This window comes from Syzygium oleosum, unplaced genomic scaffold (assembly GCF_021117445.2).
Source record: "Syzygium oleosum isolate NSW1041296 unplaced genomic scaffold, Sole_v2.1 Sole_v2.62, whole genome shotgun sequence".
Classification (NCBI taxonomy): domain Eukaryota; kingdom Viridiplantae; phylum Streptophyta; class Magnoliopsida; order Myrtales; family Myrtaceae; genus Syzygium; species Syzygium oleosum.
In genome coordinates this window covers 312,864-334,274 of record NW_026607546.1, presented here as the reverse complement: position 1 = coordinate 334,274, position 21,411 = coordinate 312,864, and the positions used below count along the sequence as shown (strand labels likewise).

Sequence of the window (21,411 nt, the reverse complement as noted above, 5' to 3'; positions counted from 1 at the left end):
CTAAGCCTGTTTCGCGAGAAACGAACGATTTGGAAAATATTTTACTAAAAAAGATCGCTTGTGTTGCTTATAAAAACTGAACGAAATTGAAATATTTTCGTCGCCCAAGAAAATATTTAGATATAAAGGATCGTTTTTAGGAAAATATTTTTTAAATTATTCATTTTTCGTAAAAGAGATGAAGTCTTAAACTTTAATCTTGATCGATTTGGTCTGTAAATCAATTTGGTCCTGCTAACTAATCTTACTTTGAGACGGGGCGAGAGCCACATTAGAATTTTAGTAACATTAAAAGGCGCCGTTTATTTTGCGGGAAAAAATCGCTCGTGTCGCTTACGAAAATGAATAAACGAACAAATAATTTCATCGTTCACGAAAATATTTAGATATAATTTGCTGTCGATAATGAAATTTTTTATTAAATGATTATTTCAAGGCATACAAGTGATCATGTATTAGGAGAATGTTTTCCAATTTATTCAATTTTCGCGAAATAGACGAATCCTTAAAAAAAGAAGAAAAAAAAGATAGAACAAAACGAGCGAAGAGTCAGAGGAAAGGGAGGGAGCAGCGGCGCCGCCGCCGCCGCCCCTCCTCGCCAACAACGGCCGACTAGCCCTAGCGTGTGCAGCCACGATGAGGTGCTTGCCATCGCCCAGATAAGTGCAGAGGCAAACAGTGACTCTTATGATTGAGTTGGATCGACACTCAGGAGGACCAAACTGGTTAAAAATTACAGATCAAAGACAACATCAGAGCAGTGTACAAGACCTATTCTTGCTTTCATCCCTTATATATTCATGGAATACATTTCCGGACTATTCACAAAATTTTTGGAGAATTAATCGATGTCCCTCTGAACTTTGGCGTCATTGCGAAAACAAGGCTTAGCATTTTCAAATGTTATAGATTACGCTATTGAACGTTGACCCGGTATGCAATAATTTTGCGGACTCGGAAAAATTCGCGGATCATTCCCCGAACTTCGATTTTTGCTGCGGTCGTTAGCTTTTCCCGTCTATATAGTAGTTAAGTGTTACATAAAAATCTATTAACCCAAATTTTTCAACCAAGATAACGCCTACCACGTGATTGACCAAGTTAAGAAAACAAAGAGTGATGCATGGTTAATGGAGATAAGAAAACTTAGCGGAGGTTATTTTGTCAAGAAGATTGAGTTGGTCTATTTTTAATTAACACTTAAAGATTATGCAGACAAGAAAACCAGCAGCTGCAACGAAAATCAAAATTTAGGGGTTAATTTGTACCTTTTCAAAGTTTGTGGACTATTCTCTAACTGTGCCAAAGTTTATGGAGATAATCTGTAACTGTTTAAAGTTCGGGTGGTTATTGTGCAATGATGGCAAAGTTTAGGGGTCACCCATAATATTTTCAAAATTCTGAGATTATTGCCATTGTTGGTGGGGTTTAATATATATATATATATATATATATATATATATATATATGACAATTATTAATTACATAAGTACATATATATATATGTACTTATGTAATTAATAATTGTCATCGAAGTACTTTCTTATTGTTGTTGTTGGTACTGCTGTTATTATGGTTGTTATATAATATAGGGGGAGCTTTTGTAATTTGTGGGGATGATTAATAAATCAGTCCTAAATTCAATGTGCATATACCAATTCAATCAAAAACTTTCCAATGCTGCCAATGTTGTCCTAATTCTTTTGCGCAAAATTCCAATATAATTCTTCTGCCAATTATTGTAAAAAATTGTTGATGTAGAGTCTAGTTATCCCCGCCGTACAATATGGCACGCTAACTTGGACAATTTCTAGCAATCTAGGTTACGTTATGAATGCATTTTTCTTATGAACAATGTCATTTATTGGTTAAACATATGCTTCGATGTCTCTAAAATCTAAGCATAATACACAACGTTCAAATAAATGGTTGTGGTTACAAATTTGGGGTGGAAATAAGTTCACCCTTATGCTTTTTACATATTACTTTGTTTCATTAATAATTTCAAGAGATAGTTTGGATTTATTTTCGTTGTATTCTAATTGATGACATGCGACATAAACGATCATTTTTAAGATAATATTTTCTAAATCATTCATTTTTCATAAAAGAAATGGAGTGAAAAAACTCTACCCGGACCTAAGTCCCATCCCACATGACACGAGCCCCAGAAAATCCAACGGCTATGATTGCCCTTGGGCATCAGACATGAGTCTCATTGAAGAACCAGTATCTTTTTTTTTTTTTTTGGACATAAGAACCAGTATCTACGGAGCTTGGATCTAGTTCCTCTTCAGCTTCTGCCAAGAAGTGTAGGCTGTCTAACTCACAAACATGGATCCACAAGATATTAACTGGCGCAGGTCATTTGGTTAATTTGGACATTCTAAGGACTTTTGAAGGCAACATTTTGAGAATATTTTAGCACCATAACCTAGTTTTTGAGCAATCAATGGTCACTTTTATAGCCCATTTGATCATCCAAATGGTCACTTTTATAGCCCATTTCAACACTTAAGATTAAGCTTCTTTGATAACCTTGTATAGGATTGATCTAAATGATTCAATCAAGTCAAGACACCACTTTATCTAGTAAGGAAAGGGTTACTAAACTTGTTGATTGCCAAATATATTGTTAAAAACGAAACAACAAACTGAGATATAATACTACAAAACACAGCACTGATCTTTGTCTTTACACTTCTCGGAGATTGATTTGGCGCGCACGCGCATCCCCAGAGAGAGAGAGAGAGAGAGACCTTTTGCATTTTATCTCCACATTAATAAAGAAAACTGCGACATAATGCATCTCAATGGAGTGTTGGCGGCTTTATCTCAGTTTTATTTCAATACCGCTCTTTTCGCAGTATATAGAGCAAGCATAGAAAACTTCGACGGCGACACACTCGTCCGGAAATATCAAGGCGCCCACAACAGGCATATCAGGAAGAAAATAGCAAATAGAATGAATTTTCAAGTATAAGAAATTAAAAGAGGATTCCTGTACCCTTCATCACAAACTCTTCTTTTTGCTAGTCCCTCGGTCTCCGGTAGAACAAGCTCTAAAATGAATGGTTTATTGGTTCAGGCTGCAGGGCTTTCTGCACGAGCTCGGTCTGCTCCTTAACGTGCGCCTGATAGAATCCAGTAGCTGTGGCGGCAGATGGAGCACGACCGGCGTATTTGATGTCCTCGAAAGTTCCTCGGCTCAGTGCTCTCATTGCAGTGCTGAGACGGGGTGCAATGTAGCTGTAAGCACCCATGTTCATAGGCTCTTCCTGGCACCAAACTATTTCCGCATCTGAAGAGAAAAAAGACAGGCTCAATCAATCATCAGGATCAGGGTTTATAACACAGGGAAGTAGTATTGTCAACTGTGCAATCTTTCAGGGGTGAAGGGGCAATATGAATTGACTGCGCAATTGACAGGCTCCTGGAAACAGATCACAAGTGCTCTTGTTTACTAATTAGTCAATTGAAACGGAGGACCCTTGGAAATGCAGTGTCCAGAACTAATATTATGATAAAACCCTATCACCAAAAGGAGGGGCTAAGGGTGGCATCCAGACATCCACAGCTCCAAACTCTCGCTACATCAATACATTCTTTGTTTTTGCCAGAAACTGAACAAAAATTTTGCTCTTGCTGCTAAAAAATTCTACATTAGCTCCACCATATGTATCCACTCTCTGTTATTCAGTTCAGTTGGGATGCATCCATGTGACATCCACAAGAATGTGATAGGATAGGTGTAAGGTCCGGGCATCTAGTGAGTACATGAAGTAAAGTGGTGAAGCAACAAAGGTAAGAGTAAAGCTAAAGCTTATTAATCAGCAGATAATAAAATACTTATAACAAATAGAGAAATTTTCTAACATTCGAAGGGCATATGTGTTTGTAGTGTTAGTTGCACTAAAATTAGCAAGTTAAGAAAACATACTCGGATATCGCTTCAACTCTCGTTGGACAAGATCATATGGGAAGGGACACAGCTGTTCCACCCTACAGATTGCAACGTCCTTTCCACCAACCTTTTTACGCTCCTCATCAAGCTCATAGTAAATCTGCAGTCCAATAATTCAGATAACGTTTGACTAAAATGTCTTAGGCAAAGAGACCAATGCCATGTAGCTTATCCTTTTACCAGCCGTGACACATAATGAAACAACTTATCAGACTATACACTGATTTATGAAAAGCAAAGACGGGGGATACCTTTCCAGAGCAAAGAACCAGTCTTCTAATGCCCTCCTCAAGATCTGAGTGATCATTCTGGTCCTTGATGAGGCGCTTGAATCTAGTGCCCTGTTTGTCAAAACCTGGATGTCCTTGTACATCATCGAACTCAGATAGATTTGATTTGCACTCCTTGTGTCGAAGTAAGTTCTTAGGAGCCATTACAATGAGAGGTTTACGGAATTCTCTGTGAATCTACAGTAATTGACAATAGCTTCAGATACTACTGAATGGTAATTTGAGCAAAAATAGGAATATGAACCACCTAGCTGCACTGACCTGTCTTCGCAAGACATGGAAGTAATTAGCAGGAGTTGTGGTGTTCACAACCTGCCAATTGCATTCCTGAATCTGCTTTCGGAGAGTTGGCTCCATCTCAGGTATCAAATACGGGTTATCATCACTCATCTGCCATCAAGTTCATAACCACACATTAACCAAAGATGCATACAAAAAAAAAACACATATTCTACAAGTGTGAGGGGTGAGTGTGTGTGTGTGCACAGAGAAAGAGAGATTTGAATAATTCTCATTCTTTCAACCACAAGAAATTAGCAGAAAGTAGATCTTGAGCCTTTGAGCAGCAAGAAATATATAATGGTCATACAATAATCATGCTTTTCAGATGAATACCTGAAGGAATCGCTCCAAACGTGCACTTGAATGTTCAGGGCCCTGGCCATCATAACCGTGAGGAAGCAGCACAACAAGCCCAGTTTGTCGCAGCCACTTAGACTCCCCACTACTCAAAAACTGGTCAAAAATTACTTGAGCTCCATTGGAAAAGTCACCAAATTGAGCTTCCCATAGTACTAGGGAATTCGGATTTTCCATAGAGTAGCCCAATTCAAACCCAAGAACACCAAACTCTGAGAGTGAGCTGTTGATAAGAGAAAGTGATAAAGGAAAAAAAGGTTAGACAGCAGCCTAAACATTTGTTATTTAGAGAGCTGCTTATGTCCCATATTTTACTGTGAAGGATTAAAGTGAAAGGAAAAAGAAATTCATCGTAATGGACCAGTGTTTGGTGTTCATTAACCTAAACAGGAAAGGATGAACATATAGCTAAAACCAACTTACATTCTAAGCGCGGCATTACATCAAATTCAGTCACATATATTCAGAACCACATGTAGTGAAGAAAAATCACAGCTAGAAGCTTAAAGCACTACCTAAATACATGGTACAAGCAATCTTCAGGTACAGCCTGAAACACAGGCATCATCTAGATGACTAAATGGTGCAGCTATCTCAAACAAGCAGCAAATGAAGCTTCTCATACTCCTATTTATTAGAAAAAGTTCATCCTCCAGATAAAGTACATGTATATAGAGTGGGATCTGCATTGTGTCAGTTAACGGAAATTTTAATATTCAAGGAGCTTCTCCTTGTTTGTCTACGTCAGAGAATATGCATAAATGGCTCCAAAAGGTCTAGGAAAACACTTTATTAAGGACAGCTCATGAAAAAAGGACAAAGAAGCCAATAGCAGTCCAAGAAAGAATAGTTAACTCTTGAGAATGAACTAGCAGCAGCATATACCTGTTACTAACTGTAAACATTTCCTCATTTTGATTCATCACCACATGGTCAAGAGGGCAGTACTGCTCCCCAGTTTCCTGATCATGAAGTACTGAATGCCGATGACTAAAGGTACCTCTTTCAACATCCTGACCGCTCAACCTAACATGGTTACCTTCTATGAGTAGTGTGGCAAACGCAAGTGCTTCTGCCACCGCCCAATCAATACCTTCCCCAGTTTCAATCAGCTGGGCTCGTTGTTCATAGACCTTCTTCACTGCTCTGTGGGGCTTAAAGTTTTCAGGAAGAGTTGTAATTGCTTTGCCAACGTTTTTCAGAATCTCTGGCTTCACACTGAATAACAGCAGAAAAAGTTTTAGAACAGTAAGTTGGTAAACAAAATCATTTTACGTATGCATGCAATGCCGAAGAACGTACCCAGTATTTCGGATGCGAGAAACCTGTTCAGGTGATTTGAACCCAGACCAGTGAGATGAAAGCCAGTCCCTCCTTTTGGGAACATAATCTTTGCTGGCGAGGAATTCTTCATTGAGTATTGTATTAACCTTGCTTTGTATCTTCTCAATGTCCTCTTTGGTAACCTGCCCAGACTCTAAGAGTGTCTTTTGGTAAATCTCAAGAGCTGAAGGATGATTTCGAATAACCTGAAACGAAGAAAAGTCGCAAAAATAATTTTACAAACCTGAATAGACGAGAAAAAAATCAACATGGTGGTAGAGGAAAACAATTTACTCAGGTATATATAGACTTCACTGAAATTCAAAGAATCAAAGCATGTGATGCTCAACAATATAAAAGAACCGAAACACTTCTCATGGGATGCAGACCTTATACATTTTGGGCTGAGTGAAAGACGGTTCATCAATCTCATTGTGTCCAAACCGACGATAACACACTAAATCAACCACCACATCTGAATGAAAAGTCTGTCGCCACTCTGCTGCAAGCTCACAGACATGAACAACAGCTTCCACATCATCACCATTCACATGAAATATGGGGGCATTCAATGCCTTAGCAACATCAGTACAGTACTGAGATGATCGACCAGCCCTTGGGTCAGTGGTAAAGGCAACCTGGTTGTTTACAACTATATGTATTGTCCCACCAGTGGAATAATTTGGAAGGGCGCTAAGATGCAGAGTCTCATACACCACACCCTGTCCAGCAAAGCTACCATCACCATGAATCAGAATACCCATATTCTTTGTTCTCTCCACATCATTTGAGTAATACTGCTTCGCCCTAGTTTTACCAACCACTACTGGGTCCACAGCTTCCAAGTGACTTGGATTTGCCACCAATGACAAATGTATTCTTTTCCCACCCCGAGTTGGTCGATCATAGGAAGTACCCAGGTGGTACTTCACATCACCAGTACCTGTGTAAAGCCCGACTTCATCCACCGGTTTTGTACCGCCACTGAACTCGCTAAATATTTGTTGGAGTGGTTTTCGAACAACATTCCCCAGAACATTTAATCTACCTCTGTGAGGCATTCCAATGACGATGCTCTCAACCCCAAGATCTGCTGACCTATCAAACATTTCCTTCATCCCAGGAATTAGAGTTTCACCACCTTCAAGACCGAACCGTTTGGCCGTTGTCCACTTGGTGGCCAAGAAGTTTTCGAATTGTGTGCTCCATATAAGCCTATCAAGAATAACTTCACGTCGTTGGCGATTGTACTGCATAGGTGTTGGTGTTTCAATCTTATCTCTCAACCAGTTGCATTTTTCGCGGTCAGCAATGTGCATATACTCAAAGCCAATGCTCCCACAGTAAGCCTGCTCAAGCCTGGTTAAAATGGACCTCAATGTCTGGATTGGTCGGTTCTCAGACAAGAAGCCAGCCATCCTCCACACCCCTAAGAAAAATTCTCTGTCTAGATCAGCTTCAGTGAACCCGTAAAGAGCAGGGTCCAAATCATCTGGAATTTCTCTTTCCTCCAAACCCAGAGGATCCAATTTGGCTTTCATGTGACCATTTACTTGGTATGCCCTCACAAGTAACAACAGACGCATGCTCTCTTGGATTGTCTGCCCCGAAAGGCCGGGAGATGTTGCTGCTTGACCCACAAAGTTTCTAAAAAAGTTGTCCCACGATTCATCGACGCTACTTGGGTCAGCCTCCCATGCCCTTTGAAGCTCTTCCAAGTAAACGCTACTTGTCCCATCCAAGAAGCTATCGGTAAGCCTTGAGAGCGGAACAGGGCGTGGGACAGGAGCAGATTGTGCCTTTGGTCTAAAAGCTGTAGCATGGAAACATCGCTCTTGTGATGGAAGAATTCGTGATCTCGTCACATAGGATCTACCTTGAGAGAGAGCTCTCCTGACAACAAGCTTTGCTGCACTGGAACTTGTCCTAAACCAAACCATTGTTATCCGAGCAACTGACTAGGAAACCAGAGATGGCAACCCCCAAGCTCAAACTACAATCATCTGCTTTAACTGAAAAGAAAATATGAAGATAGTGGGTAACTAAGCCACAGGATAGTGATGATAATAAAATTAGGGAGGCAGATTAGGAATCCCAGTATAAAAAGGAGATCCTATCCATGGCAATTAGACCAGATTCAAATCAACAGAAAAATTGGATAGACAAACAAGCATAAGAAATTTAAGATGCCAAAAAAATATAAAAAAATGTAAATGGTGAAAAGATATGTGAAGCCAAGAAGGTGGATTTCTGATATCTAAGCAGTGAGAAAGGAATTGCAAAACTTTAGAGAAACAACTGGACCATAAGCTAAAACTGTACCATCCCCTGGACAATAGAGGATGAGTAAAACTGCTTAGAAAGGTACACAATTAGAGAGAATGACAAGTTCCCAGAAAAATTCTATACAACAATAAAGAAATGGAGAGATAAAATCCTATGCCCATCCAATCTCTAGCTTTCCTTCTCCCCACTTCTTCTAGAATGTGATCTGTTGCACTTTTCTTTTTTAGTTTGATGTACCAGAACTTTTCCTTTTTCCTGCCATCAAGACATAATAATGGATTGACACATGACCGGGAAAAGAAATCAGCCTTTGGAACAGGTCATTGGAATGAGTACTGCTGTCAGGCAGTCTATGCCCAGTAAAAATCACAAGAAATTGGACTTTCATTGTTGCTCTAATTTCACTCAAAACATTTGAAGACTTTCAAAGGAAACCATTTGAAGAGAAACATTTTTACCCCGACATGTTCCTTAACATGAAGCACAGTCATGCACCCTTTCTTACAAAAGTTCCAAGAACGATGGGCAACCTACAAGCAAGCATGCAACTGATAACTAATCACCGCAATCAAACTTGCTTTACCACCAAAGATCCGCCAGGACCCATATAATCTAACTCGCAAAACTACACAGGGAAATCTTCCCGAGCCTCCTACAGATCAATAGTATCCTCATCACGAAATGATTTGCAGTTCCGATGCCACAATCACACAAAACCATCTACCAGCAGCCCCGGCCTCACCCGAGACGAAAACCGATCCGCCATGCACTGCGGCAGCCCATATTCCGACGAGGCAACCCAGACCCTCATCAAGAAACACGGAAAGAATACCCAGCAACGGAGCTCACAAGCAAATTCGACAAAAAAAATAATAAAAAAAACCCGCAGCGAAAGCGAAACCAAGAGCGCTTACTTCGAGCAGCGACCAAGGACACTCGGATTGATTCGTGGGTCCGTAACCAGATCAGACCCAGACAAACCCACAAAGAACATGAAGCAAGAGACAAAAAAAGAGATTCCCGGAAAATCGGGCAACCAGCGACGAGCTCGGGAAGAGCACGCGGCCAAGCTCGTCCGTACCCAGAATCCGAGAGGGAGCAAGACGGCCGGATCGACGCGACAACCCTAGGAGCCGTTCTTGCGTGCGCCACGCGCCCCCCTTCTTCCTCCCTTCCTTCCTTCCTTCCTCCTTCCCCTGCTTCCTTCTTCTGAATATCGGCTTTCGCTTTTTCTTCTCGCGAGAGTTCTCTGCGTCCCAGATCGATCGCTTTACGCATCTTCGCGTAGCTTTGACTTGGATAGGTGGCGGGCGAGGGCCCGAGAGAGGGACCCGATCCGAACCGACCCGAATCGAGATTCGGACACGGGTCGGTGAGATAGCGGGCCGGGCCTGTTTGTCAGGCCCGGTCCAAAGAGACTTGTGGGCCTTCCTCCTCTTTGGAACTTTTTTCCTTTTTGGGGACTTGTTTGCAATTCGCGAGCTATGCGCGGCACGCCTAGTTTGTTTCTCCATTGCGTGTAACGATTATGAATTTCCAAATGAAAGAAAACCGATTGAGCGTGCGTGGACGAGAAATTTATTTTTCCGGGGGTCGGAAAATATTTTCCTTCATTCATTAAGGCAAAAGTTGAGAATACATGAAATATGGTTCGCAACATAAAAAAAAATCTCATGGGATTTGTAGCGGATCGACAACTCCCATCCGTCACTAAACTCTCTTAAACAACTAGCCAACTGAATGCCCGACAATTGTCAATGTCAGATCACGGCTTTCTTCGATAAGCACTTTGACTTCCCACTTCGGGGTGATCTGTGCTTGATAGTCTGTTTATTAGATCAGCACAATTTGACTCGAGTGGGAAACTCTCTCTCTTTTCGCAAGGCGAGGTGCTTTAGGGCTCCCACAGGAGCCAGGGTTTCTAATCGAGTGGTCCTGGCTACTTCACAGATCGAGCGAAAACCATCAGCCAGGCACCTCGAGTCGTTCCTTCGGCGAAGGAACCAATGATGTTGATTTTCAGTACATCCTCTTTCGTAGGTTGCTAGATCTGAGTTGAATCTCTCTTCTTTGAAATTTTTTTATGTCTTTTGAGGTCCATTTCATGATTTTGTCGTGCATTGCAAGGGCTAAGTCCCACGAGATTTCTTGGATTTGGTCCTTGCTTTCTGAAGATGGGAGTCGTTTCTCCGATTCTCCGATGAGCCATAGGGTTGCCCCCAGTAAGTCGAAGAAGGTGAGTTTAATGAGCTGATTTTAAGATAAGAGCCAACCCTTGACTCCATATTTTGATGTTCAGAGCTAGATCTGACCAGACAAGCTTCGTCCAGGGACAAAGGAGGAGCACTTATTCAATGGTTTCGGTGTGTTGCCGACATAGTGAATGGGTAGGCTCAGGTATAGCGTTCCTCTCGAAAATGCGATCTTTTGTTGGTAGTGCATTCTAGCATCCACCCCGTAAGAAAAACCTGATTTTGGAATGGATTTCACCCGCCATACCTTATTCTATAAGCTCGTGGTGTCTGGTGAGAGGCCGGAGCCAAGTCGTGACTTGGTTTATCGATTTCCTCTCCGAGTCTGTTGTAGCCACTCTTCGCTGTATAACATCCCGACCCGGTATTGTTCTATACCAGTTTATCTTCTGCAAACTGAGTCCTTATAGGAACTACAAGGATTTCATTCACTGTTTACTCATCAAACTAGTTATGCAGAATTTGTTCATCCCATTGAGCATCATCCCTAATAATTAAGTCAGCAACTTTGTGAGGCTCTCTCCTGGTTGCTGGCCCCCCTAATCACTCTTCTTTGAAGCCACTTATTCTCTCAAATGTTTATTTTCCCCCCTTTTTCTACAGATCACATAACAGAATGGGAGATTGCTCTTCTATACCCATTTTAAGCTTTGCCAGCCCTACTATGGAGAGATTTCTTCCCTGCATGCCAAAAATCATAATGAGGAAAATAAAAACCTTTCTGGTATGTGACTCCACAGTGAGGTTGGAGTTTGTGTCATTCACCAACATTGCCCTATTAAGGTGATCAAGTCCTTGAATCCAATCCCATCATTATCCTTTCTGAGTTTTAATGCTTCCATTTCCTCCAATGCAGGCTAGATTTTTTAACATTGTTTTTCCACCTAAAAGCCGCATTTTTCTATTCAATAGCTCGATAGATACTGGAATTTTCAATATGGATATTGCATAATGTGGCAAGGCTGCACCACAGCTTTTAAGTAAATATTCCTTTCCGACTTTCGACATCAATTTTGCTTTCAACCCTTTGAAGTTCTATGTTCATCCTCGCCAATATCCAAGCAAAGGTTCCAGCTAGCAAGCCATATTCTCTCGAATTCTGTGGACAACAGATGCTGAAATAAATCTTTGATTTGTTCAAGTTGATTGCTTGACTAGATGCAAAACAACACTGATTTAGGCTCCATTTGTCTTGCGGAAATTTGACATCTCTAGATTGTGTTTCAAGAAATCATTTTCACGAAAATAACAATGTTTTTCAGTGTTTCGGTTGAAATTTGAAAATGAACTGAAAATCATTTTCCGTTATTTGGAAATGAAAACTTTCTTTTATTTTCCTATATAAGACATGCACTATTCATGTGATATAAGGACTACACATGCTAGACATTGACGTTTGGACCAGAGTCCTCGGAACTTGGGCACGGGAATCCCGACACCTGTGCTCGGGTTCTTGGTCAGTTGGGCCAGGACACTAAGTACATAAAGGCTGGGCCCAGGTCCCTCAAGGCCGAGTCAAAGGCCTCGTTGTTCGTGCCTAGTTTCCCAACTCTATCACCCTTTCTCAGGTCTCTTCAGGGCATGAGAGAAATTAATTTTTTATCAGCATTTCTTTTTCCTTATGGTAGAAATAAGTATTTTAATAGAAAAAAGAAATTAGTTTACTTTTTATGTGTTGCGTGATAGAAGTTTAACCTTTCTTTTCAAGCTAACAGGATCTCAAGTATCATACGATAACAATACATGGCAATTCTCACAATAATAAAATAAAAAGAAGGAAGACTTCCTTTGAAAACAAAACTAGAAACAAAGTATCATTGACTATGCTCTCTTAAGAATTTCTCAATCCATACTCTTTGGAGATTTGCACGCTTCATAATGAATGCCTTTCCCATTTTTTCATTTGCCACTAGATAGTCAAAGACCGTTTAAAGGGTATCTTCATCAAATCCATCAACTTTAATCACCTTGCTGTAGAATTTGGAGGAATCCGTCTTATATGGTCCCAACGACTTAATCGCTGATGCCAATTCTCTAAGTCGTGCTGAAAGTGATGCACACTTATCATCCTTGTGATCCTCCATGAAGACAACACGCTTAGGAAGTTGATAGTTGAAGATAAAATCGAGGAGTTCCTAAATATTCATAGAGGCAATCGAATCCGCGGTGAAGATGAAGCTCGAAGTCAATTCCATAATCGAAGCAATCGTGGTCGACAGTCCAGGGGGCAAGTCTATAAAATGGAAGTGGAAGAAGCCATGACTATCCGACAGCAAGAACATATGATGGAATGTGAGAAGATTATGTCGACAATAAAGCGTTCTTATATCCGTTGACACTTACATTTTGGCCAATTCATTTAGAATTAAGTGCATAGAAAATTATGGACCAATTCCAGCCCCTAGCAAAAATCAGTTAATTTTATCATATAGTTCTAGGAACATATTTTAATTAATTACATTTAATCGTACTGGCGGTAAATGAGCATGAAATAGTCACGTGGACTAAGCTCGCACATCAAGGAAGTTCGGCCAATGCATGAGGATAAATGGCCTAAAATCACGTTAATAAGAGGAGAGTTCTGGACCTTAATTAATTGGGTTTAGTCCATTAGAGTTAAGAAGCTTTGAGCTTAATTTTGACAAGCCCATGAGAATTAATCCTATTATTAGGAAAAGCCCGACTAATTAGAGTTAAACCTAGTTATTCCATATAGATACACATGAAGGGGTCGCGATTTGAAGGGGAGGGGGCTTCAAAGAATTCACGGCAACAAGATAGCTTCATAAAAGCACACGATAGAAAAACACAAGGGAGAAGAGGGGTAGAGAGAGAAAGGAGCATCGCGGCTGAGTCCCTTCACGGCCGCCACCCTGCCGAGCTTCATCCTCCGCGACGACGGCCCTGCCGCTGCCCGTTGTTGCCGCTTCACGTCTCCACCTGTTCCTCTTGCGGTGACGAGCCTTACTGAATGACGAAGCAGCAGCCCCGCGTCTAACTCTGCTGACACCTTTGTCCACGGCGTCTCTGGTCTTTCGCTGCACTTGCCGCCTCCCGTGGCCCGCACCACCGCGGTTCCACAGTCTCATCATTCCGGCGACGTTGCTGCAGCATCCGAGATTGTCAATGTTTTGTCGACGCTTCCTCGATCCAGTGCAGGTTCTTCCCGTTGTCATTCAGCAATACTCCAACGGATCCTGACATTCCCACTTGGCATCCAGCAACGTTTCAACAGCAGAGGCTACTCCAGACTTGCACCGATTGAAAACTGTCCTCGCTGCAGCTTGTTCAATCTTTAATTTCGCCAAGGCCACTCACGAATAGCAAACTCCCAGGTTTGGTGCCTCTTTTGACAGATCTTTTCTTTTTCAGTGAGCGTCCACAGTTATTATAACGCCGTATCAAGGTTTTTCCAGCTGATGGGTTTTGTGATCATTGGGCCGCCCACGTTGGGCCAAACCCAGCCCATTAATCTTGAAAGAGCCCATGAGAGAGAAATAACCGCCGAGGCAGTTATTTGTGAGGTAGTTATTTGTGAGGCAGATATGTTACGTACATTCTGTCAATTGGAGTGTGTTGATTCTAAGAGAAAACAAGAAACTCTCTCACTCAAAAAGAAAAAGGGCTCTCGCTTGACGATCGAAGAATCGTACTTTCTCGGTGTTGCAATTGGAGCATTTAATCCGTGAAAAACAAGGTACGTCCTTCTTGGTGATGTACTTTAGACGATCGGTGATTCAAATTTTTTCGACTGGGCACGTTTCCGGATATGTTTTTGGTGTTATTCGATAGTTCGAGTTTCCGTTTTAGAATGTGTTTTTTCGAGATCGTGATTCTCAACATTGATATCAGAGCATGTGTTCTTATTTCCTGATCGTTTAATATGCTTATTACACGGATTGATGGCCGGAATTCGTGAAACGGCGCTGACGAACGCTCGGGTACGAAAACCGATACCCGACCGGACTGTTCGGGATCGTTTCTCGAAATTCCGTGAGATAAATTTTATTTTTGAAGGCATAGGGTCGTAGTGCTCGTCGATACGAGCAAAATGACGGGTGGCATGCCGCCGGGGGAAGCCGGACGCGCCTCCACGCGCCGCCGCAAACGGCGGCTTCGCCGGTACGTGCGCAGCGGTTGCCGCGCACACGTGCGATGCACGCGCCATGCGTGCGCGTGTGGGCGTGGCTGACGTCAGCCACACCGGTTATTTCTTCTGGGTCGAAAAGCCCCGGCCCAACAGGCCTGACCCAATCCGACCAGGTTTATGACCCGTGACTCTATCCTGCTGACCCGTTGACCTGACCCGGTCATCCGTTGACCTGACCCGGTCATCCGTTGACCGTTGACCGTCGTTGACCGTTGACCGGCGCTGACCCCGAAAAAATAAAAAAAGGGTTTCTGTCTGGTTGAATAGTCTCGTGGGAGCTCTAACTGGAGCGTTCTTGGCAACAATATGTGCATACTGGAATGTCTATTGTGATGTTCAATGGATTATGAGTTAATCCTTTATTGTTTTGCATTTGTTGCAGGAACAAAGGCGCACCATTGACACACACCGATAGTCGTGAGGATGGATGAACAAATGAATACACTCGCGAAGTTGAAAGCTGATTTAGCTGCCTATCGGTGGGATGGATGCCACATGGAAATGCACATCATGAAGGTTAACAAGATGATGCGGGCTATCATCTCGAATGGATACCATATGTTGGATTCAGAAAAGATTAATGCCCTAAGAACCACTCTTTCATATGAGTGGAAAATGCTGATTGATGATTTATGGAAGGGTCCGGAGATAATATTTTATGAGGATGGTGGATGGGATGACGGGAGTGATCCATGGATTCCAGAATTCAAAAAGTTTGCTGTGGATTTTCTTAAGGAATTCATAAGGATTGGGGCGAAAAAGACGTCGACCCTTAGGATGAACTCATCCTGGCGCAGAATGAATGCGCCATGGGGAAAATCCAAGGGATTTCCGACGGTCTTTTCATGGTTGCTCGATACAACCATCGATCTTTCAAAGGATTTTGACAATGAGGAATTTATTAAGTCTTTTCCCAGTTCTTAGGAAAGTTAAGAATCGTTGACTTTATTTTATTTTAGGTTGGTTTTAGATATCCTAGGTGGATATTTCTTTTCATGTTGGTATTCATGCTTCTTTCCTATGATGGATTTGTTCCTCATGTAAATAGTTCTATAATGAATAGATGTTGACGGATATTTTCTGTTATGAATAGTTTATGGTGCTATTATATTATAATATCTGTCTTATTAATATTATCTGGTTGAGTGGGAGTTCTAAAAGTTTTAGTAACTTTAAAAAACGTAATTTTACCTTAATGATTATATTAATGATAATTTCACATTAGGATTTTTAGATGATGATTGGGAACATAGTGAACTTTCGAATCTAAAAACTATGTGAAATTACTCATTAATATAATCAGTTTGTGTAAAACTGATGCATAAATGAGTGGCATTAATAATTCGTCCTATATGTCTGAAATGTTCAGATACCATGGCTTCAGCAACTAAGAACATAGTAGCTGAATTGAACAAATGAGAGAAATTGAACGGCGAAAATTATGAAATATGGAACATGAAAATCCAATATGTGCTAGAAGAACAAGAAGCACTAGAAGCTCTTAACCAACTTATGGAAGAACCTGAGGATGGGAACATTGCACAGCATAAGAGAGACAGAGATGCATTTGCTGTATGGAAGAGGAAGAACTCGCTTGCTCGCATCACGTTGCTGAGCAGTATGGAGAATGATATCATGTGAGAGTTCAGGCGTTTTGAGAATGCCAAGGAAATGTGGGAAGCATTAGCAGTGAGATTTGGTCATACATCGGTGACCAAGCTGAGATAGCTCACTATAAGGTTTGACTCGTACAAGAAGCCTCATGGTCAGTCCATGAAACAACACCTGAGAAAGATGTCGAACATAATCATTGAGCTGAAGGATGTTGGACACATTATAACTGATGAACAGCAAGTGCAAGCAGTGATCCGTTCCTTGCCTCAAAGCTGGGAGCACATGAAGGTGCACCTGACCCATAATGAAAACATCAAGACCTTTGAAGATGCCATGCGCCATCTTAAGTTAGAAGAGGATCGCCTCATGGCGTCGAAACCAGAAACCGACATATCTATTATGCTGGTTCTAGCTCACATGGGGCTTCGGGCTCCAAGCGCAAGCGCGTCGAAAGGTTCATGAAGTAGAAAGGCGAGGGAGCAAGTTCTTCGGGTAAGAAATCAAAATTTAATCAACATGACAAATGAAAGCGTTCTTTTGTTAAGAAGATGTCAAGGGTGAAATGCTACAACTGTAGCAAGAAAGGCCATTTCGCTCGTGATTGCGGTGAGCCAAAGAAGGTAAACTCCCCTTGCATTCTTGAGAACTTTGCCTATGTGTCAAGTTCTGTATTTTTAACTGAGTCTAATTCTTTGTGGACTGTAGATTCGGGAGCAACAGACCATGTAGCGAAGGACAGAGATGCCTTTGTGGAGTTCCGACGGGTTCCGACCGGAACGAAATGGATCTATGTAGGGAACAACTCCAAAGCTGAAGTTAAAGGAATTGGCACCTGCCAGTTGATGATGCTTGGTGGACGCACATTGTTCCTATATGACGTATTATATGCTCCAGAGATTCGTCGGAATTTAGTGTTTGTGTTAGTGTTGGTTAAACTTGGTTTTAATTTGAACTTCCATAATAGTGGTGTTGATTTGTATTTGAATACGAATTACTATGGTTGTGGATACTTTCTCAATGGTTTTATTGTACTAGATGTTGACTGTGGTGATGTTAACGTTTGTTATTCCCTATTTACATCTTCAAACTCTCATGAAAATGATGTGAATGTGTGGCATGCTAGACTTGGTCATATTGGCCAACAACGAATGCAAAGATTAGCCAAAGAGGGCTTATTAGGCAATATTGAAAAAGTTGATTTGCCTATTTGCGAGCATTGCCTGGCGGGAAAAACAACAAGGAAACCATTTGGAAAGGGTACAAGAGCTGAGTTTCCTTTGCAACTAATCCATTCTGACATCTGTGGTCCAATGAATGTAAGAGCAAGGCATAGGGCTGTGTATTTCATCACATTCATAGATGATTGTACTCGATTTGGATATGTCTATTTGATTTCTCATAAATCTGAGGCATTAAGTTGCTTCAAGAAATTTATGAACTTAGTAGAAAATCAATTAGATAAGAAAATAAAAACATTTAGATCCGATCGAGGTCGAGAATATTTATCTGATGAGTTCAGAAATTTATGTGATGAAAAAGGAATAGAAAGACAGTTGTCTATTCCATATACTCCTCAACAAAATGGTATTGCCGAGAGGAGAAACAGAACCCTATTGGAAATGGTTAGGTCTATGATGGCACAAGCTAACTTACCTATCACTTTTTGGGGTGATGTTTTGTTAACTGCTGCCTATGTACTTAACCGTGTGCCTTCTAAATCACTTACTTCCACTTCGTATGAGTTATGGATAGGTAGAAAACCCGATTTAAGTTTTCTTAAACCTTGGGGTTGTGCTGCTTATACTCACGAGCCCTCTCACAAGTATGAGAAACTGGGTCCTAGAGGCAAGAAGAGTATTTTTATTAGATACTCAGAACACTCGAAAGGGTATGTGTTTATAGGTGAGCAAGAAAGTGGGAGTATTATTGAATTTGAATCACGAGATGTCACATTCTTAGAGAATGAGTTTCCTAAGAAGGGCGAAATAGGTGAGGATTACTCACTTTTTGAAACCTTGGATCATGATAATGAAATTGATGAAGATCGTCCAAGTGGGAGCAATGTGAGAAATGATGAATTAAATTCGACTCAATCTCAATTGCAACCGTTTGGTGAGACGATACCGTCATTATCTATTCCAAGTGGGAGCGTAATGGAGAGTGATGTACCACGTGCACAATCTCCCGTACGGCGAACAAGTCGCAAAAGTGTTCCCCGACGACGTTTTGACATTGAAGGGGAAACTTTTATGGTCGCTCCACAAGATGAAGATGAGCCAAGGAATGTAAATGAGGCTCTAAATTGCCCTAATAAGAAAAAATGGATAGATGCAATGGAAGAAGAAATGGAGTCAATGAAATGCAATCAAGTTTGGGAATTGGTTGATCTTCCGAAAGGACGCAAAGCTATTGGGAACAAATGGGTTCTCAAAATAAAACGTAAATCCGATGGCTCAATAGAAAGATATAAAGCTCACCTCGTGGCGAAAGGGTATAATCAACAGAAAGGAATTGATTATGAAGAAACTTTTTCTCTTGTAGTGAGATTTACCTCAATTCGCCTTATTTTGGCAATAGTGGTAAGTATGGATCTTGAATTACATCAAATGGATGTAAAGATTGCTTTTTTAAATGGAGAATTAGAAGAAGAAATTTACATGGAGCAACCTATTGGCTTCATTGTGAAAGGCCAAGAACAAAAAGTATGTCGACTTATGAGATCGATATATGGCCTTAAGCAGTCTTCAAGACAATGGTATACACGTTTTCATAATGCCATAGTGGCATATGATTTTACAATGATTGATGAAGATCATTGTGTATATATCAAAGGATCCAAAGATCAATTTGTGATCTTATCATTATATGTTGATGATATACTGATTGCCGGAAGCAATATGGAGTTGGTTAATACTGTTAAGAGTTGGTTATCGTCCAACTTTGAGATGAAAGATATGGGTGAAGCTGCATATATTCTTGGAGTTAAGATTTCAAGAGATCGTTCCAAGAGATTATTGTCTTTTTCGCAAGAGACTTATATCAACAAAGTTCTTGAACGATTTTGTATGCATGACTGTAGACCCATGGATACTCCTATTGCAAAAGGTGAAGGATTGAGCCGTAGGTTGTGTCCTAAGACTCCACAAGAAAAGGAACAAATGAAACGCGTTCCTTATGCTAGTGCTGTTGGGAGTTTAATGTACGCTATGATGTGTACAGGACCTGACATATGTTTTGCAGTTGGAATGGTAAGTAGATACCAATCTAATCCGGGTCAAGCACATTGGAAAGCCGTCAAAAGAATCATGAGGTATCTAAAGGGTACTGCTGATTATTCTCTGAGTTATCAAGGAAAGGATCTGCGACTTGAAGGCTACTCAGATGCTGACTGGGGAGGAGATTTAGATGAAAGGAAATTTACCTCTGGATTTGTTTACTTACTGAATAATGGCGTCATATTTTGGAGCAGTAAGAAACAAACATGTATAGCATTATCCACCATGGAAGCCGAGTTTGTGGCATTGTCAGCAGCAGTACAAGAGGGAGTTTGGCTTAAGAGATTTTTGGATCATTTAGGTGTTGTTGAGTATGCTGCAAGTTCATTGTTAATCAATTGTGATAGCCAAGCAGCAATAGCATACACCAAGGATCCGAAATATCATGGCAAGACCAAACATATAGATACCAAGTATAATTTTGTTGAAGATATGGTAGCACGAAAGAATGTGAACTTGCAGTACATATCTACACATAGAATAATAGCAGATCCTATGACGAAGCCAATTCTTAGAGATGTTTTCAATGGTCATGTAAAATCTCTAGGACTGCGTAGATGCTAATGTATTGAATATTGTAATTTCCCTGAATGTTCACATTTAAATGAAATTGTTATATCATTGTTAATGCCTATGAATTTTTATATTTATGCATCTTAATACTTAGTGTATTATGTCAAGAAAGTATGTCGGACAGATAAGATTAACCCACTCACACGAATAATCGCCTCTATTTACTATGTGATAAATAGAGATGAGACAATTTTAAGCTTATTATCTAGGTGATAATCGAGAGCTCAAGCTTAAAATATAAATGTCGCCTTAGCTAAGTGCTAAGATGAGGACATAACATTTACTATGTCCGAAAGTAAAATAGTCTACATATTTTACTTTATCTGTCTTTGATGCCAGATATGAGTTCTAATGGATTCTTTAGAAGAATACATACGTGAACTCAAGTTTAGACATTGAGTATGTCTGAACTATCATCTGTACGGTATTGAATGTAAAGACATACGCTCCATGGGAAAGGAGTTAATACCGTAATACATATTTCATACTACGTATGCATAAGACGACCGATAAGAGTGGCAAAAGTTCTTGATGTCAACTTTATGCCGTGTGAGACTCTTGAGGATACAGAGTTCCTCATTTAGTGCCCTCACGACTCTGACTTATTCTCAAAGTTTTTATTCAGTGTTCGCTATCTTAGGGTGTTGCCAATGGTCATGAATGATTCGATCTAATGGGGCATTTCTAGAAAAGCATGCTGGACTGAAATAGAGAGGTTTAAGAAAAGATGAACATTAATTTATTTATGATGTCACATTCTATTTTTGTATTCACAGGTCGACTAATTATGATTTTAAGTAAATCATAGTTGTGAATACAATATACGAGATACTAAAAGAGATCAAAAGAGATATAAATGTGATTGATTGATCTAGGGTACTGCATACTATATCTACTCGAAAACGTTATGCCCAAATTTGAGCTGCTATGTATTCTTAACAGATGCATGGCAACGAGCTCTCGAAGTATGCTGGTCGCACGGATTATTTGCTAGTATGAACACTGCAAAAAAGAGAGAGTTATGTTTAGCCCACCATGTCCGAGT

At 40.7% G+C, this 21,411-nt stretch overlaps 1 protein-coding gene across 1 annotated transcript; it reads right to left on the bottom strand.

Moving 5' to 3' along the window:
* Positions 1 to 2,760: 2,760 nt before the first annotated feature.
* Positions 2,761 to 9,727, bottom strand: LOC130137141 (uncharacterized). The gene is made up of 9 exons (XM_056307905.1): positions 9,584 to 9,727; positions 6,606 to 8,228; positions 6,196 to 6,422; positions 5,779 to 6,111; positions 4,870 to 5,116; positions 4,516 to 4,644; positions 4,216 to 4,431; positions 3,941 to 4,064; positions 2,761 to 3,301 (listed from the first exon to the last, which is right to left on the bottom strand). The coding sequence occupies exons 2-9, from the start codon at positions 8,154 to 8,156 to the stop codon at positions 3,063 to 3,065; spliced, it is 3,066 nt and encodes a 1,021-aa protein (XP_056163880.1). The 5' UTR covers positions 8,157 to 8,228; positions 9,584 to 9,727; the 3' UTR covers positions 2,761 to 3,062.
* Between the last annotated feature and the right edge of the window lie 11,684 nt (positions 9,728 to 21,411).